This window comes from Oryzias latipes, chromosome 19 (assembly GCF_053564925.1).
Source record: "Oryzias latipes strain Hd-rR chromosome 19, Olatipes_Hd-rR_3.1".
NCBI classification, from domain to species: Eukaryota; Metazoa; Chordata; class Actinopteri; order Beloniformes; family Adrianichthyidae; genus Oryzias; species Oryzias latipes.
Genome location: NC_136255.1, coordinates 24,238,525 through 24,264,656, shown reverse-complemented (window position 1 = coordinate 24,264,656; position 26,132 = coordinate 24,238,525). Strand labels below are relative to the sequence as shown.

Here is a 26,132-nt window from a genome sequence, read left to right as displayed (position 1 = left end):
TATTAGAAGCGGGTGCCAGGATTGATGTGTCGGGAACGTCAGGGGAGGTCATTAGTGTCTGAGTGACACGAGATGCACTTCACATAACAACCGATCTATGAAAAACGCCATCCTCTCTGTGCATCGAAAGCCTCTAATTGAGCCAATTATTATTGCGTTTCTACTTTGGACAAACATCAGTATCAATAATGCATGAGACATACAGGAGGCCAGGAAAACAGAGAAATAAAAAAAAAGACTGATGAAGAAGTCAGGTGACATGGAAAGCGGGTAATGTGACAAAAAGCAAAGACTTCTCTCCTACTTTGGCGAGGTATTTGCGGGACTTGCTCTCGTTCTGGTGGCGGCAGGCGTGGAGGTAGCACGTGATAGCCGACACGCCCAGGTGGGACTGCCGATCTTTGACGAAGATGTTCTCCAGATAGTCTCCCCACATGGCCCAGGCTTTCACCAGCACATCGTGCATCTGCACGGCGGCGGAGAAGGCCTTGTTGGCCTCTTCTGACCTGCAAAGGAAAGAAAAAAGAAGTGAAACATGGAAGAGCCACAGAAACGGCAACAGCTGAGCCGGTCTCATCAAGGAGCTATAAATGCCCTTCAAGAGAGTTGATGTCCACCAAAATCTTCATCTGCACCGAAATCTACAACAGCCTTCTAAAGCACATTTTAGGATTATTAAGGTACAAAAACATTAAGGATGTCTCAATCAGGTTTTTTGATTCTAAACCATTTTGATTTTGAGAATTCGCCGAAACACAGTCCTGATCTGATACTTTTGCAACACATTAAAAATGTGAACAAATCAAATCCGGATCCAGGTTTCACCCAATTTGATTCTATTTCATCTTTTTACACTGAAACAGAGCATCTCTTTGAACAATCAAGTAAAAATAGAGCAACTATCAACTGATAAAACCTAGTAAACATAGGTGATAATTATTCACCTGAGAAAGTTTGGTGACTGTAGCTTTAATAATTTCCAAGTTCCCTCTATTATAAAGATGATTATGATCATTCATGAATAGTTCATATCAATGTAAACATGTATTAGTTCAGGTGATTTTTAAGACTTTATTGATCTTTTGGGGGGGATCACTTTTACCTGAAGCTTGCACTTTGTAGACGGTCCCTTGGCACTGTCTCACTGCCGTCTCTCTATTTAATTATAAATTTTTAAACTTTACTAATATATATATATATATATATATATATATATATATATATATATATATATATATATATATATATTAAATGCATTAGTAGGTTTTTTTTCATTAAGACAAACCAATAGTTCTAAGTTGCAGTTTTAAAGTTTATGTAAAGAGTTATTGACTCTAAAAGTCCAAATCGGGGAACTCTCTCTAACTTTTCTGAACCGTTTTTGTGCACCTCATGTTCAAATCAGTGCTGTATTCTGCTGTGGTTTACAACAGTAAAATGTTGTAATCGTTTATGAAATTATGACTTCTGGTATGTTATCTGGATTAATAAGCTTAAATTATATAGTGCCAATCATAACAGTGAGAATAAAATAAATATCCGACCCCTAATTGGGGTGTAACATCTGATTTCGATCATGTCAGCTAAATGATTCCACTGCACAACATGCATGTTTAGTAAAGTTTAAAACAACACATTTTTCCATGATCTGCTCTAATATCGCCTCAATTCTTTTCAAAAATTCGTGTGAGCAGCTGAATTTACACAACTGACCCAATTTTGACTTTAACAAACACTGAACTCCCCCCAACTACAAACATGAATCGGAAATACGAGAAAATAAAAAGGGTGGAGGCGTTTCTGCACTGTTTAGAGATAATATTGCAACCCGCAGACTATCATTTGGTGTGTTTTCATCATTTGAGTATGTGTCCTTTAAGATTGAGTTAAAACAAACTCCTCCCTTACTCTGCATAGTTATGTACAAACCTCCTCAGCACAGCCAAAGTTTTATTGATGATTTCACTGAAATGCTCTCAGTTGTGTGCACAGACTTTGATGGTCTAGTCATTACAGGTGATTTTAATGTTCATGTTGATAATGTCAATGACAGAAATGCAAAAGAGCTCAATGCTGTCCTTGAAACCTTTGGTCTAATTCAGCATGTGAGTTGCCCCACCCACAGCAGAGGGCATACTCTGGACCTGCTCATCACAAGGGGGGTTACTATTTACAATGTCAGTGTGGTTGATGTCGCCCTCTCTGATCATTTCTGTGTATTCTTTGACCTGTCTGTTGCTCCCAAACCACCGCCTGGCCCTGCAGTTGTCCAAAGGAGACAAATAAATGAGAGCACTAGGGCACAGTTTGTAGAAATGATAAACCCTGAAAACGTCTCTGGTGCCAATGTTGATGAAATGCTGAATTCTGTTACTTCTAGCATCTTGAATGTTCTGGATGCCATTGCCCCTATGAAAGTTCAATTGAGAAAACATAGACAGAAAGCTCCCTGGAGGAACGATGATCTAGTCAGGGCACAGAAACAACAGTGCCGCAGAGCCGAGCGAAAGTGGCGCAAGTCAAAACTCCAGGTTCATTATGGAATATATAAGGCGGAGTTGTACGCTTATAACCAGATCTTATGCAAAACAAGGGAAAGGTACTTCTCTGAAATAATTGGAAGTTGCAGCAGCAACTCTCGTATCCTGTTCACAACAGTTAACAGATTAACTAACCCTCCAACCCAGCTACCAATAGAATTGGTTTGTACACCTAAATGTAATGAGTTTGCTGTATTTTTCAATGACAAGGTTCAGGGCATTAAAAAAGCCATCAACTCCACAACACATATAACTATCGAACGGCCACCTACTCACTCTAAGCTGACTCACTTTATACCTGTCACTGACCAAACTGTCCAAGAGACCATCACCCGTCTGAGCTTGTCTACATGCTGCCTTGATGTGTTACCCACTAGATTTCTAAAGTCTGTCCTGAACAGTGTGTTGCCATCAATTACTCAAATAGTTAACATGTCTCTTCAATCTGGAATATTTCCAGAGGCCTTAAAAACTGCAGTCATTAAACCCCTCCTGAAAAAGAGCGGTCTTGATCCCACTGTACTGAATAATTACAGACCTATCTCTAATCTGCCATTTTTAGGAAAAGTCCTTGAAAAAGTTGTCTACCAACAGCTCACTGACTTTTTTCTTATTAAACAATTCATTTGATGTTTCCAGTCAGGTTTTAGACCCCATCATAGCACAGAAACTGCTCTTATCAAGGTAACCAATGACATCCGCCTGAACACTGATGATGGAAAAGTCTCTGTCTTAATCCTGCTAGACCTGAGCGCTGCCTTTGATACTGTTGATCATGGGATCCTTTTGCACAGACTCCAAGACTGGGTTGGCATCTCTGGATCTGCCCTAAGTTGGCTCAAGTCTTATCTAGAAGACAGGAAATATTTTGTTGAAATTGGGAGTTGTGTCTCAGACTACATGGGCTTGAATTGTGGTGTGCCCCAGGGATCGATCCTGGGACCCCTTCTGTTCAACCTCTACATGCTGCCACTAGGGCAGTTAATACGCAGTAATAACATATCTTATCACAACTATGCAGATGATACTCAGATCTATGTGTCACTGACAACAGGTGAATATGGGCCGGTGGATTCTCTCAACCACTGCCTCCAACAGATCAGCGCGTGGATGCAGAACAACTTTCTCCAGCTAAACTCAGACAAGACCGAAGTTATTGTTTTTGGCCCACAGAAACAAAGAGAAATTGTCAGCAGCTACCTTCATTCTCTGTCTCTCAAACCCTCAAATCAAGTCAGAAATCTAGGGGTAATCATGGACTCTGACCTGAACTTTAACAGTCATATCAAGTCAGTAACATCAGCGGCATTTTACCACCTGAAAAACATTGCCAAAATCCAAAACATAATCTCAAAGCGAGACCTGGAGATACTTATCCATGCATTTGTCTCCAGTAGGTTAGACTACTGTAACGGCCTGCTCTCCGGCCTGTCCAAACGAGCTGTAAAACAGCTTCAGTACATCCAGAATGCTGCTGCTCGAGTCCTGACCAAAACCAGGAAGTAAGATCACATTAGTCCTGTGCTCAGGTCTTTGCACTGGCTCCCTGTACCTCAAAGAATAGACTTCAAAGCAGCTCTGACAAGTCTCTCCATGGCCGAGCACCAAAGTACATCTCTGACATGTTAGTGCCATATGAACCATCTCGTACTCTGAGGACCTCAGGGACCGGCCTCCTGTTGATGCCCAGAGTCAGAACTAAACAAGGGGAATCAGCGTTTCAATATTCTGCAGCTAAAATCTGGAACAGCCTCCCTGAAGGCGTAAGACAGGCCTCTTCTGTGTTCATGTTCAAATCTAGACTTAAAACATTTCTGTTTAGCCGTGTATATGACTGAAAGGTCCTATCTGCACCTTTCTTTCCTTCCTTTCTTTTTAAATCTTTTTTTTTCTTTCTTCCTTTTCTTTTAAAGTAAATTTTATGTTGATTATTTCTATGATGTATTGTGATTTTAATGCACTTTTCTGTTTTGTGAAGCACCTTGAATTACTTTGTGTACGAATTGTGCTATACAAATAAACTTGCCTTGCCTTGCCTTGAATTTTCAGCTATTTTTCAATCTAAAATTGCTTCTTGGCCAATATTGACATGCAGTCAGACTCGTTTTTTTGCTTCTTGTTAATGAAAACCCAGATAAAGCTGTGAGGCTCTCCGCTTTCCACGAGACAGAAAGAAAGTCTTCCTGAGCCGAGGAGGGTAAGTGGCCTTCCACTTTAGGAGTGCTTCCAAACTACTTACTAACACTGAAATGTCTCCCAAACCAATCAATTAAAATGTGTTATTATGGAAGGCATTTTGGCATGTGATTAAAAAAAAATTGGAGCTTGATTGCTATGGGAGTGGGAGCCAAAGAGCCTCCAGAAATCTTTTAATGGGGTTTCCCTTCGTCACTTTGCGGTGTTAAAGTACATTAAGAGTTTCTGCTACCTGGCTCAACAGGAGCACAGGCGACCCAACAGGCTGTCAAATCTCTGACACCCGTTTAATTGAATGATCCCAAAAAGCGCAGCACATGCGGTTGAGCCCGCACGTTCATGCACGCGAGGGGGGACGACGACGAACCCCTAACCTCCGCTCTGCCGTTAATTCTCCCCTGGTGTACGGGAAACTTAATGATTGTAATAAACCCTGCTGAGGTGGAGGCAACTTCTGCTGATCCCGGAGATTTCTGCAAATTGCCCCGAGTTAATTATTGAGCTGCATATACATTTAATAAGGCTTTCACAATTTGTCTTTCACCCCTCAGGACACCGGGTAACGTCAACCGTGATGGGCTTGAAGGCGGTGTTGAAGGGGGGGGGGGGCGACTTTGGGCAACCCAGCAGAGCATGAAGAGGGCAGCTGCAAGCTTCAAAGTCAACCCGTGCCGCTAAAAGCTAATTGCTGACACTTTCATAACCAGATGATACAGATGAAGTGTCGTTTACCACACTTGGGTTGCCAGGTCTTAAATATGTCCCACAGGAAAGAAAACCCCCAAACAACCAATTCATGGTCCCGCTCAGGCTGAATTTCCGGCTCCACGCGGCCCGATATGGAGGCGCAGTCGAGCCGACAGCTCGTTAGCATCAGCGCATTCTGCTCGGCTTCCGCGTTCAGATTTTCCGCTCACTCGACCCTCATTAAACGCCGGCTTTGCGGTGGACGCATGCAGCCGGCTGCATTCAAACACTTCCTGGGTGCAGCTGTGGATTTCACGCCGCAGATGGGCAAGGATGGCGCCACGACTACAAACAAGCAAAGTGCTCGCAGTGTACAACACAATGTTTAAAACATAATTAATCGGTAAATTGTTCTTCCGATGCGCTCCGATAGACAGCAAAAATAAAAAAAAAACATCAGTTAAAAACTCCATAATTGCATTATAAATTTCAATATTTATTATGTGACATCCTTGAAAGCCACTTCCTTCATTTTCAGTCTTGCACATTAAGTCAGCTACAGCTACAACAAGATTTTGCAAATTTTTAAAGACCGATATAAAAAAACGTAACGATTCATTTGCTGTGGTTGCAGAGGAAATATGAAAGACATTGTTATGGCCCCAAGCCTTTGGTGTGTATATGTCTGTGTGTTTTACAGAAGCCTCCACCACACCACCCGACTTCACCTCCTGCAGGAGATGATTGCGGCCTCCTTCCCTCCTCCAATCACCAGGCTGGGCGGGAAGCATATCTGTTTAATCAGCTGGCCCCTGTTGTCGGACGTGGCATTAGAAGCCTTTGGAAAAGGCCTGGTTTTCCCTCTACTTGTAATCTTTGTTTTCAGATTATGCTTTGTACTTTGTGTCTTCTTGGTGACGTCCCTCTAGTTTAGGTTCCACTTTGGTTTTGTTATTTATTGCATTAGTCCCTGAGCCTTTAAGTTTGTTAGGCCCTTTACCTTTGCAGCTGTCATTCAAATAAACAGCTGCACTGACAGCCTTTTACCCAGACCGGCATAATATCACTATTTCTTTATGTTACCTATTTTCTCCCTCCCTTGGGGTGGGATGTAACAGACCCTTAAACTTTTTTGTTGCTAGTAATATTTCACAAAACCTTGAAAAGATCTTTGTTTTTAGAGGAACAAATGGGTCCATGAATAAAAAGTGAGTTGGCGATGATGCAGGAGAGAGAATCCAATCAGGTGATTTGACTTTCACAGTTGAAAAACGAGACTTTAGGAGCATTTTTGCAAACATTTGTGAGCTGAAACAAGCAACAAGAAAATTCGACACAAAAAGTGACTGAGAGAAAGAATAATAAATGCTAGAAAGAAAACGTTAGCCGGCACAAATAAAGATGACAGTTTTTTTTACACAAGTTGTCAAAGGAATAACAGAAAGGACATACTTGTTAATTTGAGCCAGGAACATGCCCTTCAGAGCATAGAACTCGGCTGTCATCTCTTTGGTGAAGTACTTCAGGTTGGTCGACTCAATCACCTCCAAACCCTGAAAAAGTAAGAAAGGAAGCATCAGAGGCGAAGCATGAAGACGCGGCGGGGCTTTCCGGTAATGACAAGCCAATAACAAACTGCTCGCTGGTCATTAAGGAGAAAAAAAGGCATTCTAAACTTCCATTTCAGCGAGCCTCTGATGAGGTGTCTCTCGTGGGCCGGCGTGACAAACGGCGTGCAGTGGGAGAAGAAGACGGAGAGAAGCCGAGATGAGACAGAAAAGAGAGAGGAGAGAAGGTGTCTCCTCGCACTTTTAATGACTTGTGGTGTGCTGAGCAGCTTCTATTATTCAGAGCAGTCCGTGGGTTTGATCCCTTCACCACGGTAACCTGTCATCTAGAGCCGGTCCAAGCGTCTCTTTGAGACAGAGTAACGGCAGAAACGCCCTCCAGCTGCTGCTGACGGGGCAGGACCCACCTGCATGCACTCGTTCTTGCCCATGACCCCGGCCAGCTGCAGGTAGCACTTGACCTGCTGCCTGATCTTCTGGAAGCAGTCCACGATGGGGACAGTCGGGATGGTGTGGATGCGGCTCAGAATGTCCAGAGCCACGTTCACCAACCCCTGGAGACACAGCACCACGTTTTTTCTCTTAAACACAACTGCAAACATACCGTTTCTCTTACACATTTTCACTCTTTGGGTACCTGTTTGCGACCTATCTTTCCGTACTGAATGATGGCAGAGGCGGAGGCGTGGACTCCCAGCATGGCGTTGTTGTTGTTGGGATCGTGTTGGGTGTTCGTCTCGTACGCCGTCACTATGGCTGCGTATAGAGAAAACACCACATTTTCCTTCACATAGGACAAACCTGTCCAAAGTCCGTGGGCCAAATGCGGCCTACGTTCAAATTTTTTCACTCATTTTTCTGTCATTCATCGTCTAAACCCCTTTCGGGGTCACGGGGCTGCTGGAGCCTATATCGGCAAGCAGGGGACATCCTGAACAGGTGGCCAGTCTGTCGCAGGGCCACAAATGACTTAGGGTACAATTAAGAGTAACCAATTTACCTATAAACGTATGTTTTTGGCCAGTGGGAGGAAGCCGGAAGCCGTGGGAGAAAACCCACGACAACAGCGTCAACGTGCAGCAAAAAAAAACGCCGCACTTTCTAAAAACGGCGGGTAAGATTTGTCGATTTGCTAAATTACAGTTTCACATAGACTGCCAGACGATACATGCTAACCGGGAACAAACGGTGCACAAAAATATATGTACGGTAGATGCATTTGTTTTATGGGAAGAAATGAAAAGTATGCTGTTGCTGAGAAATGTGGAAATAAATAGGTTATTTAAATATACGGTTATTAAAATAGTTAAAGGAATCTCAGGCCTTCACGCATTTCACCAAATCTCTTTGCAAAAAGGTTTGGACAGCCCTAACATGGGAGGCGAAGGTGACAGTGGGATGAGTGAGGATCTTTCAGCAGTCGGCGCCGTGCTGGCGAAGCGCGGAGGAGGCCACTGGGGACATTAAACACACTGAACACTAAATGAGCCGTGGCGATGAATTTCATCGAGAAAAATTCCATTTCACTTTGATTTTGAAGGCTGTCGGGTTTAAATGAAGAGGTTTTTTATTGGCGCGCTGCTGCTGAACAGTATTTCACAGAGCCGGTTGGAGCTCAAGTTGCTGGAGACGTCACATTTTGTAGCGGCAGCCTCTCTGAATGTTTCAAAGTCACCACTGGAGAAGGAGAGCGCGCCTGTGTGTGCGGCGTCTCCCGTGGAGACGGAGGTGTGTTTTAGCCGGCTGACATTTGCAAATGCAGACACCCTGAGGGGGTTCTGCACAACGTGGCCTTTTGAAGAAGACACCTTCCTGAAACCCGCGGAAAAGCAGCAACCTGAGTGCGTTTTTCCGCAGGAGTCTGACACCGCGCAAAAACCTGAACTGAGCGTTTAACCTGAAGCGGCGCCGCCAGAAAGCCATACCCTGATAGTGGTGCTGGCGCCACATGAAAATGCTGCTCCAGTGCGAGAGGTCGTCAGAAACGATGGGCAGTCGATTCCTCCAGGTCTTCACCACGGTCTTCATGTCATGGAGGCTGGTGTTGCGGCCCAGGTTTGCGGGTTGAAGTCCGGCATTAATCTGCGCTGCCTCCTGCAGCTCGATGATCTGCTGCGCCGCCTGGTGAGAAGAGACCGTTTAGGATTCAGCTCACACTTCTGGAGTCCTTCATACTTCATAACCAGTAAAGATCACCTTTAAAAGGTATCTGACGGGAAATATTTCCTCTCAGCTTTTTACACATGCAGTGCAGCCAATTTCAAGAATCAGACAAACGCAAAACACTCAGACATAGAATTAGCGAGTCTAAGCTCACATTTTTGGAGAGAAAACTATACAGTTTTGTTTAGAGTAGTGTTTTTGAACCAAGGTATACCTTTTCCTTGACAAAAATCACAAAAAAACCCAGTTATAATCTGTATCAATGTACAGTCTCTCCACACTCCCGCCCGGATTTTACTGTAATAATTGAGGCATAAAAAGCTGGAAGTTACAGCTGATTTTCCTCAAAGTTCTAATAAAACTTGCAGTAGTTTTTCAATAATAATTTTCAGCTAAATAAGTTAAAAGTTAATAAACTGTTTTTTTAATTAAATTTGATTTAACCTCACAAAAAACAATATATTCTTTCTAAACTGATCTATTTTTTTTTTTTGTTTGTTTGTGCAAAAGCAACTGCACGCTTAAACATTTGACAAGTTCAGTTGTAAATAGAGAAATGGTGAAAGTGCTGAGGTTTATTGGTTTTTATTCAATCTAAATCAAAAATGTGACTTTAACAGAAATGTTTTATTTCTGTTTGGGTGATGAAAGCGTTTGTTTTTAGTTAAATGTGTCTGTTGGCTTCCCTTCTTGTGATAATAAATTCACATAATGGAAACACGTCAATCCTGAATTAACTAATTTATAGGAAAAAAAGTTTTTGTGCTTGGAGGAAGTTTTTTTTAAGTGCATCTTAAATAGAATTCAAATAAATCTAATATGTTTTTGAATTCCTAACGCCTTGGTGTGAAACCTGTTTGGATGAACGCTGAGCGGATTTCCCGGCGATGGGAAATGTTTTTCAGACTAGTGGAAATAAAGTTTCGTGGCACGCTGGTTGAGAAACGCTGGTTTAGAGAACTAAATTGTTCATTTCTGTCTGAAGTCGCTAAAAATTTTAAAGACACACTCTGAACATCTTTTGATCCATTTTCAATTTGATTCATTTTTTCTTAAAAATAATTGTTTTATCAACTTTTCTGATCAGTAATTTTTTCTTTTATTTTTGAAGAAAAAGTCTAAAAAAAAAAATGCATCTTCTGAAATCCCTGAAAGCTCTAAAATATTAAGGATGTAAAAGAGAAATGGTGCTTTTTCTTTTTGTAGTTGAAAATATATTCATAAATCGAATGGAATCTATAAATATATGTAAACACGTCTTGTAAGCATTCTTTAAATAAAAAGTATTTTGGCCATCACAAATTTGAGTTGCTGCGTTTAACAAGCTGCGTGACCAGACGGCGCCCAAAACAGCAACTGTCTGACACCCAAATACCGAGGAAGGAGTTTCTGAGAATAAAACCGACAGTTTTATTCAGCTTAGCGTGTGATTGTGGACGTTTATTTTGGGGAGAGCTGTCGGGGTGGGGAACACAGTCAAACTGTAACGATGACACTCACGGATCACCGTGATAAAAAAAAAAAAAAAATCCTAATTATGGTGACTATGGCTGGATAAAAAATCTGTCACAAATATGTGGAGAATTTAATCCTGAAAACATTTTGTTTTTTACGTATGCAAACATTTAAGAGGTACGCATGTTTATATAGGGAAAGAAGAGAAAAATGTGGCCAATAAATGTGTGTATTTTGGGTGAACTAAACTGAAGAATAAATCCTAATCTTTATTAAGATGCTACACCATTTTTTAATCTGCAAACGCCTCCAAAACCCACGCTCAATCCCTAAAAACTAAAGTGGTCATTGACTAATCCAAAATAAGGTTTTGGAATTATATCTGGTGCCCAAACTGAACTTTTAAAAAAGGTTCTGGTTCTCAAATAGGGCTAGAAATGGTGCCTAAAAAAAAAAAAAATGGAGGGGAAAAAAAAACATGCAGATTTCTTGCAAAAACTGCGTTAAAGCAGCGTGACGGGTTGAAGGACGAGGCCTCCACTGTTTTTCTGCAGCGTTACATCCCCGTTTTTACACACGTCGAAGTAAACAAGGGTTTCACCGCTCGTCGCCATGACGACTGTCTTTCTTCAGACCATCATACACGTCAAGTGGTTGGCCTGTCTCACCCGGAGCACCAAAATGCGTGTTTTTATATGGCACCAGCATGGGTACCATCTTAAAACACATCCTTAACCCAAACAGCAGCAGGAAGGCGACTTCTGAGAGACAGAACACCAGCCTGATCAGAACTTTTCGATTCGTGTTTCATAGAAATGCACAGTTTGCCAACAGTGACATGTTTATAAAACATTCCTCACCTCTTTGGAGTCAAACCCAGACAGGAAATGCTTTTCTAATAAGCCGGGTGCATAAACCTTAGAGAGGTGGGTGTAAATATTTTATCGGCTGCATGTAAATGATTCTCAGCGGGTTTCATGTCAGCGACCGCTCGTACCCAAAGACACCTGATGGCTTGTTTTCCTCCTGGAGCTCATAATAGTAGCAGACATTACTCTGGACAAACTCCTCTCTCCGGTCGATCAAATCTTTGGTAAATTGAATCGTGTTTTCTGACATCCGCATCCACTTTATGTTCCGAGCAAGGAAAGCCGTTTTAGGTACTTCATCCACTTCCTGTTAACACGTTTACGGATGTAAGCAACCTTTGTTTTCCATTGATGCTTGATGAAATCCTTGTAAATATGTAGCATTTGACTCTGTTCTGTTTTATTCCATCTAAGCAACGATGACCAAAACCCTCCGTCATAATGAACTATGCTGTTTGCAGATTCTTTTATTGTCCTTGTAGACAGTTTACCGCATACGGAGTGGAGGAGAAAATCCTTCACACTTTTAAATCATTTCCAAACCCTTAATAAGGTGTCGCATTTGCTTTAAAGATGTTGAAAGAGAAGTACAGACAAAGTCAGAGAGCTCCGCCGGAAGGAAAAAAAGACGACTCGTCATCCACACGCATTCAAAGCCCACTTTACTCTATTCTATCATAAAATCTGTAAGTCATGGGATAAAATTGGAGCTTTCTGTTCTCATCCTTGTCTCTCATTAGACTTTTTTGGAAGTTTTGTTGAAGCCCCTTCTCTTTTTCGCAATCTGAGACAGCGACGCGTCCTCTTTGTCCCCTTTTTAGAAATAAATCACATTAAGTTACACATGCTCTGTTCTTTCCTACATTTAAAAAGTGATTAAAAAAAACGTTTTAAGGAATATAACATGATAATAACGTAAAATTTCTATAAAAAAGGACAAAAATTGTCAAAACCTCTCCAAAAAACCCCAAACATTGCTGTGATATTGTGCATTTATGCTTCAAATCTGATCTAACTCATTATTACAAACTTTTATGGGGGGAAAAAAAAACTGCAAACCAAAAAAAAGGGTCAGCCTTTGTACTGAAAACACAATGCAGCAACATTTTTATCCTGCCGTAATATTCTGGTCGGGCAAATCATTACGTCCTCCTATTATACTTCAATAGCTAATCTTCTGTGATGCGACGCGGAGAGAAAAAAATAAAGAAGTACGATCGAAATGGGAAAATGATAAGCCAGAGATTCTATTTCATTCCTTGAAAAGAAGCCTCATTGATTGCCCCGCAGCAGCTTTGCGAACACATAATCAATCATTCTATTAGAACTACTCATCAGTCAATATTAATGCCAGCTCTCATAATCGATAGCGGGGGTGATAATCCATTGATCGTCAGTTGCTGCTGAGAGTCGGGATTTGGTGATAACTTGATTCAAATGGCGTTTGAAGCCTTCAGGATTTGCGCCGGCCTCCCTTCGTGAATCATGCGGCCCTGCAGCTGAGATATGGAGCCATGAATGCAGATTTACTACAGGTCCCCGGACTGGGAGGAAGATGGAAGGAGGGGGGCCCCCGTCTTCACACTGGTTTGCACAATAACGAGGAGCAAAGGCTTCAAGTGGCCGTTATGATAAGTTACAGGCCGTGAATCATAGCCACGCTGAAGACCCGACCCCCAGCAGGCTGGAAGTAACCCCCCCCACTCCCCAAAAAACAAAATCAATTAAACAGGACAATATTTTTCACAATTATCTGTTAATATCAGCTGATGGTCCATTCCTAACCTTCATTCAGACCGTCCCATTCATCATGTAAATGTGATTCAGCAGCAGGTATTTAATCAAACACTATCTGATGGCAGGGAAGTAATTACCGGAATTCTACACTGCCTCTCTTTCTTCCTCTCCCCACATGTCCTGCTGCCTCTCAGTTCTAGAGAACGCATTGAGAGCCAGAGATGGGGGGGCCGTTATCGGCGCTGCACAACGGCCTCCCGATCTTCTTGACATTCAACTCCTCGAGGGCTTATCATAATAAACCGATTTTCCCTTTTCGCTATCTCATTGGCCGCAACAATAAAGTGGAAATCAGCTTTTTCGACGGGGGAACCCCCCATGGCCGACCTGCAGCAGCGGCGTGTGCACGTGGGACACGATGTGCGGCAGCCTCCTCCACTCGCGGATGGCCAGGCTGGACGCCATCTCCACCAGCCGCTCGATGAAGTTCAGCTGCTGCTCCTCTGGGTTGCAGATGGCCAGGTAGCCGCGGTGCATGTTCACCTTCCACGCCATCTCCTTGGGGCAGCTGAGCTCCACCTGGAGGTCAGTTGGCACATAAAGCCATTTAGGCTCATCATTTAAAAAAAACCACAACAACAACTCAAACATAAATTGTAGGATTATAAAGCGGAGAAATATAATAAACTGATTTTTTACCATTTGTAGATTCAGCTCACTTATGTACGACGGAGTATTAGGGCCACCAAAAAAGTTAATTTACGAGATTTTATCTCGGAAATTTAGGAGATAAAAACTCGTAAATTTATGAGAAAAAAACTCGTAAATTTACGAGATTAAAGTGGAAGTGAGCATGGAGAGCAGCAGGTGAACGCCACTCAGCAGCAGAGCAGACCGACTAAACTTTGTTGAACAGGTGAGCTGAATGAGCTTGAACGTTCCAAATGTCTGGAAGCTCATTTGTTTGATTTACAATATATTAAAGTTTTATTTACTGACGGTTGGTTTGCAGGATCTCTGCAGCCCGATGAAGCCATCGGTATCCCTGCAGCTTTCCACTTCAATCCTTTCTCCCTTCATCTCTACGTTTGTGTGACGCTTCCGTCTGAGGAGGAGGAGCACTTTTGCCATTTTCAACGTTCTAATGCTAATATAACAGACTATTTTCATTCATCTTTGTTGTTTAATGATGAAACGGGGCGGAGGGGGCATATGTTTACTTCCGCATTGGTGTTCGGATGACAGGTTCATGACGTAAGGTGACAAATGAACTTCAGGTAATGTGAATGAAAGGGAAAATAAAGGCTGCAGCGGTCCTCTACACCCAAACATGTCTCTGAGCTCCTTATTTTACAAATGAAGACAGCCCCACTGAAAATAATCTGATTTTGAGTTCCCAAAAGGTTCAGAATCTCTTTGTTTTAAACCTATAATAATCCGGAAATAAAGCTTCACAAAAGGCTCCACATCTTTCATCTTCAAGCGATGCTCCGATAAACGGACAACTTCGGTGTTTTCTCCTTGTTAATCTATGACTTTTTTCTCATAAATTTACGAGATTTATGAGATAAAAACTCGTAGATTCCCAGATCCCCAAAATTTTCTGATGAGCGGCCGCCACCCGCCTGTCCCCGTGCTGCCGTCCCACCGCCAAGGATTGTTACGTTAGCAGCACGAGAGAGAACTTGACGAGGGCCGCTGAACTGGGCCAAGGGCCCGGCGATGACCGGGCGTCAATCTGGCGATTCTGGCTACCAAAAGTCCAAATGGGGAAACGACATTGATGCTGCACAAAACGCTGCACCACAGCGACTCTGAAAGTCTTTACAAACTGCGGTTGAAAAAGATTATTATATGTGCTTTAAAATCGGAGTCGCGAATCGCCCGCTTTTTGTAACCCCCTCCCCCGGCGGCTGGCAGCACTTGATATGAATGGCCGTCGATCGTGGACATGTAGACATTGTCCAATCAGAGCTGCTGCCGGTGTAGGTACCAAGACTGGGGGCCTCCGACTAATAAGGTTATCATATTATTTTATTGGCTGCACGTTGGTCTGATGACGTGTAAGATGGTGATTGGTCTGGACCAATTACGGCACAAAAAATTAATAAAAAAATTGCGGTACGATCGTTAACACGCCAATACAGTTCTTCATGAAAAACATGGACGACCTGTAATCAGCCTTTATTTTGTCTGGACACGACTGGAAACACATTCACATAACTGTTTGTCAAAAGCCGCCTCCGCCAGCCGACACATCTTTCTCCCTCAGGCAGAGCCGGACAGACTGCGGTCCGAAGCCTCCCCCAGGAGCGCCCGCCATGACAAAACACCCGTCCCTGCCCGCAAACACGAAGCTACGAGTCCAGTCGCTCTGATCAGAGACACGGGTCGCTCGTGTGGAGCAGCAGGTTCATTCTAACAGCCACAGATCGTTTTACAAAGTGGGTTGTGGCAACATTTTTCTGTAGACATAACATTTATGGCCGGCACACCTTATGAGGGAAAAGAACTTTAGAGTACGAGAGGAAACGTGAAATGAAAAGATGTAGAGCCCGAGCAGATCTCCACGCTACGTAGTTTGTCCAAGTGGGGTTAACGTAATGTGACGTCATCATTAGTCGAAGGCCCCCGAACACTTACTGCAGGTCGAACAGTTTTGGTGTCTACACCGGCCATTCAATGGTGGCCACCCACCTGTCGTATTTCAATTTCATAATCGGCTGACTACATTCGTGACCACGCCGAGGATTTTGTATTAAAATAATAATAAAAAATATCAGGAGGCGGCATAAATCTTAAGGATTCTGCCTCCCCACCGCGCGGGGGCAGATGTATATGTGACCGTAGCATCATTGTTCATGCTACTAAATTGTTTTATGCATGTTGTCATGTAAAACCCATAAAGCAGGGGTCGGGAACCTTTTTGGCCAAGAGAGCCATAAACGCCACATATTTTTAAATGTAATTTTGAAAGAGCCATACAATAATGTAGTGTCCCTTCCCCACACTGAGGCACGGAGACTTAACCTCTTTTAAGGTTCTTTATTCTGGTTACTGCAGACCCCTAACAAACGCCGTACAATTAATTCAGCAACTCCTTATTCTCGCCCGCCGAGACGAGACGAGAGCACTTCTCCCAACTTTATTCCCCTGCTCCCGCTCCAGTCCTCCCATTTCCCTTATTCGGCCCATAGCTGAACCCCATTGGTCCAAACTCCCCAACAACAGGCTGAGCGACAGAACTGAGGGCCAATCAGATCACTTGATCGATGCGTTCCATGAACTCCAGAACTTTTAACGAGGCCCAACAGCCAAGTTAAACTCAGTCCGCGACAATATTTTTAAAACTAAAAATACAAATTAATGTGTGCATTTGATGTAATTTTAACACTTTTAAAGTACAATAAGTCTGTGGATTCTTTTTAATAACATCGTTATGCTGTTGCTAATAAATGATTCGTGGTAGTTTTGCTGATGGTCTAGTCTGGTTGATACGTGGTGAGTTTCTGCTTCATGCAGGCGTTGAGACTTTAAACGTGATCGTAGGTCTGAATGTTCTGTAGATGTGAGACAGACTGATCACATGCAGACATGGAGCCAAACACACACTCACGCTGCAGTGAGTGACGGGCAGCGGGTTTACGTTTTTACAATCCCTGCGCGATTCACCTGCTGCCCCCCCCCCCCTCCCCCCTTCCTCACACATCCCGTCCCCGCAACTGCGCGCTCTTCCTCAGAGACGGGAGCGCGCCGTTTTAGGCACGGCAATTCACAGGTTTCCGGCTGGTACAAACTCTGTGAAATAATAGATGATAGTAAACTGATAGTTTTCTCTCCAAGCACTGCTACTACTGCGCGCCTCTGGCATCGCATCGCGCCCGAGAAGGACTGGTCTAATGAAAAAAAAAGTATAATTAAAGATTTGTCTGCGAGCCACATGTGACCATCAAAAGAGCCATATATGGCTCGCGAGCCATAGGTTCCCGACCCCTGCCATAAAGGAAGCAAGTCATGGGCAAACGGAGGACAAAAATGCAGCAAATAAATTATGCAAATTTTCCCACTGCTTTGCAGCAGAAAATGTAGATCCACCATACATCCTTACATTCAAAGCTACTTTTCTTGGTTTTTGCACCCGTCATACCTTCAAGGAAGTTAACTTTTACTTGACATATTCATTAAGCGCCTAGTCAGAAAAGAACTTGTTCGAAAAGGTTTAAATGAGCCGCGTGACAGATGTTTCTGGCAGGCAAAAATACATTTGGTTGCATATTGTCCACCGACAGTCTGGGTGGGTTTTTTTTTTCTCTGAAGTGCCCACTTTCCTCACAGTGCTGTGATGTGGCAGCTTTAATTAAATGAACACGACTGAGGGGAAGAGGCCTGTGTCACTCTCCGTGCATAATTTAATACTCAGACAAACACACAACAATGTGTTTGTCTGAAAGGCTTCAGTTTGACTTTTGTACAAATGACTAATAAGCCTGAAGAGTCTGGCACAGAGGCGGAGGGGTGGAAAAGGTCCTGCTATTGATTAAAATGCTGAGTGCATTAACGCTAAACAAATAATAGCCGTGGGGAGCCTCCTACGTCGCACCTGCGGTCTGCTGCGGAGCGTTTACAGGAGCCGGAAAAGGCCAAAAGGAAGACGAGGGGGAAAGAGCGGGGAAGAGACAAGGCCGTGGCGTCTCGCTGGATTTGCTCCTTCGGTGCCGGGAAAATTGCGGCGATCGGTCAACGCGCAGTTATCAGAGGTGACGCCTGATGAATATCCTGGAGACAGGGCCGCCCTTATCAAGAGCCAGCTTTAATTGAAAGCAGGGACATTTGGACTTGGCCTCTGCGCCGGTGAGGAGGGGGGCAGTGGGGGAAGTAAAAGCCCTGCTACTCTTCCTCGCCATAAAACAAATCCCCCCCCCCCCCCCCCCAGCAGATGCGGAGGTAATTATTCTCCCGAGCAGCTGTCATAAATATTAACGGTTACAGCCTGAATGGTGGAGCGAAGGGTGAACGAAGAGAGGGCAATAAGAGCAGAAAGAACAGAAAGAAAGAAAAAAGGAGAAGCTTGGGTGGCACACGACTGAATACAAACTAGGAGGGACTGAAACCAGGAGGAAGACGGCGTGTAGCGAATTTGGTGTTGCCGTCCAGACAATTTAATTAGATGTCACCTCAGGACAGAGCAGCTGGATAGATTGGTTCCAAGTCTCCTTGAAAGAGCAAAGCAGGAGTATTTGTTATACGTCGGGTGCTATCCCCCGCTCAGCACCTAGCCACACGTCAGAAAACGCCAGGCTCCTAAATTCACAGGGAAAACAGCTGAGCTGCATAATCTCTGGAGGTGGGCGGGTTATTGGGGGGCTGGACGGCAATGATATCAAGTAACAGAAGAGTTGGATTAAAAAAAAACTATATTAAGCGAGTGCTTAACGCTTTAACCATTTATGCGATCAACTGGAATCCGCTGGTGCAGAGGTGGAAGAAAAACAGCGCAATGGTGCTGCCCAACCCTCCACCCTCGCCGCCCCCATTCGACCTCCTTTCACAAGTCCCTCCCCTTTTGTCACAGCTGCACGACACGGATTTATGGGAAAATAAAAGCACTTCTTTCAAAAGTTAAGACATTTTTATTTAGGAGAGCTTTTATCTGACTTTAACTTGTGTTCACTTTTGCCTGTTTGTTTGTTTGTGAGTCGCTCTCTGTGAAAAGTGCTATATACTTTTGCTATTACTGACTTACTAAAATGGTAGCTTTTCTGTTGGTTTTATCTCCATAGCAACCATTTCATTTTTAGGAAACTTGGGGGGGGGGGGGGGGGGGGCAACAGGTTTATGTGATTTTTAGGAGAATCAGCAAAAGTAAATTTTTGGATTTCCTTGGCAACAGACGTTTTTGTCTGTTAACCACGCCCACATTCCCAATACGTTCATATTGTATGTCAGATTGTTTTATTCAGCTTCAGTCAACGATTCATGTCGTAAATTTTTTTTAAACTATTCCAGGGAAAAATGTGCGAGCAACACATTGACGTCGTTCAAATTCTAGAACTTCTCAAGTTTTTCTCCCAATGCTACTAGTAAGGAGGCGGTAGAGGGAAATCCCTTAAAGGAGTTAGTAACTGGAACTAAAGGCGATGGTTGTTTTTGGGTGGATAATTCAAGATGGCGGCCGTTTCGTGAGGTCAAAGGTCAATGAAACTTTGATTGTGGTTGTAAGTTTACCCTTCTTTCTGTTTTGTCTGCATGTGCAAATTTTGGTGACTTTTACAGTGTGTGGTGGTGGGCAAAATTTTCACTCAAAGACGCAGTAAAGAAAGAAGAAATGTTCAAACTATCTGGTTCTTGCAGTCCAGGGCCAATGGAATACAGAAATACTTGCAAAAATTTCGGGTTTGGAAAAAAAAAAACAATGCCGGCGTTTACGAATTCGATGCTTTCTCCTCACCTGGACCAGAGCCTCCTTCATGGCACCCCAATTGGAAACCCTCCAGGCGCACTCAAGCACCAGATAAGGGTTCGAGTGTCCTTTCGACTGGCCGTATTCAGTCAGCGGCTCCCACTGATTCAGTTCCTTGGAACAGCTGGGAAGGAAGATAAATGAGGTTTTTTTTCCCAGGAATTTGACAGCTGTTGCGACATATTTGAGCGCATTTCCGACACCGTACCGTATCCAGTGGTCCTCCCACAGCTGGTACTCGGTAAAAATGGCGGGGGAGATGTTGCTTTTCTCGTGCTCCTTTCTTGCCTTTTCCATTGCTTTCTCGTAACTTTCTTGGGCCTAAAGGGGGACACCAATTGTCAAATGTGCTCACGGAGGTGGAAGAAAATGCTCCTTTCAATCAAGATTGATAAACTGGATCATCTCAAAGGATGAAAAACTATTAGTTGCATAAAATAACCAAATGTACCTGTTCAAAGAAGCCATGCTGCTCGTAGGCGATGGCTGTGGCGGTCTCGGGAAATTTGCACCTCTTCTGCCATAAGCCTGCCCACATGTCCTCCTCCTGGAGAAGGGAATACAGCTCTGCCAGGGAGTCTAAAATCTCCTGTGGAAAGAGGAGACAGAACGACGTTAGCACACAAATCTGGAAAATGTGCCGCAAAGCGACTTGATGCGAGCTTTTGTGTGGCAGGAGTCGTCGTGCCTGCTGCGGCGGCGTGATGCTCTCCTGCTCGTAGAACTCTGTGCTGGGCTTGGGCTTGCTGTGCAGGCTCAGGCCCTTCTCGAAGGCCTGCTGCTCCAGCATGAGGGTGGAGCGCAGCCACAGGTTGTGCGTCTTGCCCAGATACTTCAGCACGCAGGGCCGGATGGGGATGGGGGGCACGCACTGGGACATGGCTTCCACGAAGCAGTTCAGGGCGCTGGGCTGGCAGTCCCTCTGGGCCTGGTGACTGCCGCTGCACAGGAACGGACTCATCTCGCCGGACAGAGCCTGGAACGGAGATCCACATTTTACTTTAGCAGCAGATCAAGGACACGTGGTATTGATAAAGGCATTTTGTTCCAAGAAACATGAGGCCTTCTTCCAGTAAAGGGAGCAGTGAAACAGGAAAAGAGAGGCACATAACGCCAAGGAAGAAGTCGAGGAACAGACAAACAAAAAACTGTCTGCAGTCTTCCTGTGTGTGCGACACAAGATCCAGTGGATTTACACTGATGTCCTGAAAACATAAATACTGTAGTTGAAGGAATAAATAAATGTAAAGCTACGGTGACTCCGCCCTCGAGCGACCACTTCCAATTAGGAGTCTATGCAACGTAGAAATTCCTACAAAAGAAGCCCCTCTTGGATGTGTGAAGAATGTTGAGATGGACAAAAATGGCTTCAAAATCCAAAAAATGTCCATTTTATTTTCGCACTTCAAGAAACTTTAAGGAAAAAATAAAAAACATCCACACAAACAAAACCAAATAGACAGTGAGAAGATGATTTTTAAGCGAATCTGACAATTATTTTGCATACATGGATAACATGGTAAAAAGCCTTCAATAGCTTTTTTTTTTGTTGTTTTTTTTAAAATCGGATCCGTGTGTTACTATTTGCCTCGTCAGCGGAGAAATAACGTCGCCTGGGACAGCCGAGAAAAAACAAGGAACTTTATAGCAGGTAGATCCACGGTTAGGAGTCTGACAATGAACGCTTCTAAAGATGAGGAGGAAGAAAAACGACACATCTGACACTTTTTTTTTTTGGGCCTAATCTTTGAGATTGAAGCATCTACAACATAAAAAAGTAATAAATTCTTAAGTGATGTTTGAGGTTATTCTGGAAAGGAGGGCAAAACATTTTGATTTTGTGATGAATAAAGAAGAAAAGGTTGAGGTGGACGGCTTCTTTTATCGGGGTTAAAGCCTCTGCAAGCAGCCGCATGCGGACAGAATGGATTAAAAGGAAGATCAGAGTTGAGCTCTGAAAATCATGACTGACACACACATGTTCTCATAATGAACAGATGTTACACTGAGCAGAAGTGAGTCATTTGAACCACGATGGTCGCCATCATTGCATTGCAGGATAAAAAGCGGAAAAATGATTTTCCGTCATACCTGTGTAGCATGTACTTCAAGGAAGAAAAGCTTTACTTTAGATGCAGCCCCTAAAAAGTGAGTTTTGGGTTTTACAGGTGGCTGCATCAGATGTTTAAGAGTTCAATCATTTTAATTCAAGACCACTAGAGCTGCAACATGCGGAGCAGCACCTGCTAGATTAAACTCCTCTCACGGCTTCTTTTTTGCATCTTTTAACACGTTTTTTGGCATAAATTAATCCAATTAATCAACGTTTTTTGGAGAGAAAAGGAGGAAGGCCACTTTGCTTCTCCCACACTGTAAACTATTTGATACTTGCAAAGATTTTAAACCATATTTTTGAACATCCAAGATATTTGACCAGGTTTTAAGTTGTTTTAACTTGTCTTTGCTATCCCCCCTTTTCAAGCTTTTCTTAAAATCCTTTTGCTCCATACTCTTGGCAATAGAAAAACTTGATTTCAGACCGAAACAACTTATTTTCATTGTCATTATTTTGCAAACAAAAATATAAATTCATGCTCTAAGAATTTGTGCTACTGTGAGATGGGCCAACTGGTACTAAAATCAGATTTTCACTTGTACACATTTTTTTTTTATCATAATCAAAATAAACTACAATTAGGCACATAAAAACTCAGAATACAAACTGCTTGTTTAGAGCTAGCAAAAAAAGCTTATTATTGGGTTGTGTAACATTCGGTTCAAAGTAATTCTTGTCCAACACTTTGCCCGTTTTAGGTTATGTTTCCTTTTAGAATGCTTGTCTGGATATCTTTGTTTCTAGATTTTGATATTTTTATATAAGATTTCTTGTCAAGTAAAAGAACTTGCTGCATGTGCAGGTCATTTTACTACTTTATAGTGATTTTCTTTTGAAGGTCAGTAGTCTTTTCGGATTTTTGGGCTTCCTTTTAGCAGTATAGTCGGAACAAATCTACCTAAAATAAAACAAACACTAGGATAAATGTTGGATTTCTGCAATAAGAAAGAAAAACAGCCATGCATAAAGGAAAATTGGACAGAGGGAGCTTTTTGTTCTCACATGCTGCTGTCTGTCAGAGAGGATCTTCCACAGCCGGGGGAACAGCTGCACCCACGTCCTCTCAGCCAAAGGTGTGGAGATGTGGCAGAGCTGAACCAACGCATTCAGGAGAGCACCCGTCTATGGGAAAGTAACAGTTAATTCTCCCTTTTTTTAGGGTTTGAAGTGATTTCAGAGCTGAAAATTGTTTTTAGTTAAAGACCCACTCCAAAGAAAACTGTGTTTCTGACATGTTCTTGTGGCATTTTTCTGATATACTAAGAAAATGAAGCCTAAATTTGCATTTCTGAGTATTTCTTTGTTTAAATTGTGGTGAATCAGGAGCAGATGGAAAAATTCTGTTTGAAGAAAAAGCTCATTTGTAATGTAGAAAATACACTGCGTCAGCTACAAACTTTGCTCCGAGCTCTCAGTAACACGGAGGGGGACGGGGGCGGGGTTGCTCCATCTTAATACAGAGGTGAATTTCTAATGTCCTAGAACACAACACGGGTTTATCGGATTTTGGCTAAAAGCGGCATAATCCTGACCAAAAAGGCTAAAGGGGGACGCTTTGAAAACAGATCAACAGATGATCGGAGTGGAACTTGAATAAAGTCAGTTAAGTCTTTAGATTATTTTACAGGGTTTTTATAGAGTAATACCACTTTAACAGTTGCAGAACTCTACCTTGACGTCCCGTAGCGAGTCCAGGAACTTGTCGTGACGGTTAGTGAGCATGTGCAGTTGGTTGCCCGTGTCTCTCTCCGCTTGCTCTTTAGTCTTGGGAATGGCGGTCTGGTCCCCTGGTGCTAATTCTATATCAATCTCCACATCCTGCAACAGGAAATTGGGGAGAAACCTATAGTCCATTTAAAGAGCATTGGCATTTAATTCACTGGATGGACTAATTGCTGCTTAAAAAGGAGCTTTACATGATATTAAGAGAGTGCTGCCTTTTGGTAATTGAAGATTAATGGTAACACATCCAGATTCCACAGATAAATCTTCTAATCCATCTACAGATTGAAGTATCAAACACTCTTCTAACAGGTGACCCACCTCCTCCTTGGTCTCACTGTTTTCCCTCTCACGAAGCTCCTGCTTCACGTGTGTCGCCATGGCAAAGGCAGCGCGGTCATGGCTGTCAGCGAGGTTGATGACGTTGGTGATGGAGGGCAGTATGGATCCCTGACAGCTGGTGCCGATGATGGTGTTTCGCTCACACACCCCGAGCAATAACTGGAAAATAAAGAACCCATCATATAAGCATCAAAACACACAAAGAAACCCTCAATTATGTAAGTTAAAGTTCTCTTACCTCGATGCACTGTTTGATCCAGAAGTGGTTGCCCATGGCCTCCCAGTTCTGAGAACAGCAAATGTAAAGCAGCCGCTCGTAGACGCGGCGCTTCATGGAGGCGTCGAACACCTCGAAGAACTTGGCCCTGATTAGAGGCTGAGTGCACCGAAGGCCAGACAGGAAGGCAGGCTCCAGCTTGGATGTGATGTCACTTCCTGAGAGGCTTTCATCCCTGAAGAGTTCATGTTAAAATAAGAAATGTTAGAAGATATTTTCACTTGAACTTTTTTTTCCATTTCCTTATAAAAGTTTATTTGGAAATATTTACTGGAACATTCATCTGAAGGATCAGTCCAGGAAACAAATTTCCTTTTTCTTTTGTCATAAAACAGGAAGACTTTTGTTTTTAGAATTAAATATTTAAAGGAAAAGTTGATTAATTTCCCAAAAAGTTTAACTCTGTGATCTACCACCTTTTAGAACAACTCTATAAAAATATGAAATATTAACTTCTATTCTATTTAAAAAATAAAAGACAAGCTACTTAGCATTGCTTTTTAGTCAGAAATAATAAACTGGAACATGTATGATTATCAGTATTTCGTCCAGGTCTGTTAAAAGTATTGATTTTGATTTGAAATGGTTTATTTCAAGTAATCAAAGCAAGAATAATGCACACAACAATACAATCAGCAGTTCTATATATCAAACTTCAGACGATTTGACATTGTTTGATTGTCTATCAAATGGTCTTTCGTTGAAACACCTGAATGTTAATGTAGTAAAACCCTAAATAAGATCAAAATTTAAACTTTATGAGCAGCTCATATATAGTTGCCATGTGGAAAAGACATTTTCAAATGATACATTGATGAACTAAAAATGTCTTCCCTTCATGAGATTTAAAAGAATTTTCAAAGTAAGACATTGTGACATGTGCCAATGAAGTTAACTTTGTTACAGGGAGGGGGGGGGTGCTTATGTTGTTGCTTGTTTTTGGGCGACTTTTGCTCGTCAACTTTCTTGGGAGCCGCGGTCTTATTTTGAAAACAGGTCGATGCGACATCAGTTGCCATTTTTTGGGGTACAAGTCTTCATGTTGATTGACATGTACATTATTATGCAAAATCAACTCTTTTTGGGCTTTTAAGTGTTGTAAAGAAAAAGAAAAACCTGCTCTCTGAGCACCAGCCCCTCCCAACCCACGAAGACAACTACATATGAAAGTGAAGAACCGCCCCTTCCAGGAAGAGTCTGTGCTGCCAGCTCCGCCCCCTGGCTAACAGACACACCCACTTTCTCATTTTATATGCACAATATGCACATCTATCTTTGCAAAAGTTTGGATGTTAATTGGTTTTTGTGCGAGAAACGCTGCCGAGGCTGACTCTAGGATGACATCATGAAATGGGCGGCACCCACAAGGGGTCAAAGGCGGAGCCTCAGATCGAGTCGTCTTACTTCCATGTAGAAAAATGAGCTGAGAAAATAACTCGTATTTCATTTTAAAAAATTGGTCTTTATCATATGTATGGCTATAGTTTGCTCTGAAAGGCTTAAGAAAAGCAGGATGTGGTGTCTTCATAACTATTCTGGTCTGACATACGTCTACAAACCTCTGTGGTGCTTTGGATTGCTGCATAAAGAACGTTTTGAAGCAAAGCTGAACCACAAATCGTCGTAAATGAGAGTGCTTCATATAAAACAACAGAAATGTTCCATCCTGTAGATGAAATGTATTACCAAACTGCCCAGCTTTACTGCTGGTAATCAATAAACTCAACAAGCAATGGTCGTTTTTACCCTCCTTTTGTTCTGAAGAAGCTTTCTGGGGATTACAGAAAAGGAGCAGGATAAAAGGTCCTGCGTATTCTGAAGCTGAGCCATTTTTCCAACCAAGAATGGGGAGAAAAAACTGATTTATCTTTCTATTATCATCCCCAGCTGTCAATCATGGCCTTACAGGGAATGTCTGCTGATGGGATGTGACTATGGGGCAGAGGTTGTTTAAAGTGAGTGGAAAGAGCTCTGGGTCACCTGCACTCCGTCCACCACAC

General features: G+C 42.8%; 1 protein-coding gene across 1 annotated transcript in view; it reads right to left on the bottom strand.

The window, feature by feature from the left end:
- The window catches only part of trrap (transformation/transcription domain-associated protein), a gene marked incomplete in the record, with an annotated part of 102,376 nt that overhangs the window by 28,712 nt on the left and 47,532 nt on the right, over positions 1-26,132 (bottom strand). Inside the window, 14 exon segments of the mRNA NM_001164878.1 lie at positions 305-506; positions 6,876-6,976; positions 7,399-7,545; positions 7,629-7,747; positions 8,917-9,112; positions 13,603-13,794; positions 19,664-19,799; positions 19,884-19,996; positions 20,127-20,264; positions 20,364-20,651; positions 22,794-22,913; positions 23,463-23,609; positions 23,835-24,014; positions 24,094-24,307. Coding sequence (NP_001158350.1) covers positions 305-506; positions 6,876-6,976; positions 7,399-7,545; positions 7,629-7,747; positions 8,917-9,112; positions 13,603-13,794; positions 19,664-19,799; positions 19,884-19,996; positions 20,127-20,264; positions 20,364-20,651; positions 22,794-22,913; positions 23,463-23,609; positions 23,835-24,014; positions 24,094-24,307 — 2,293 coding nt within the window.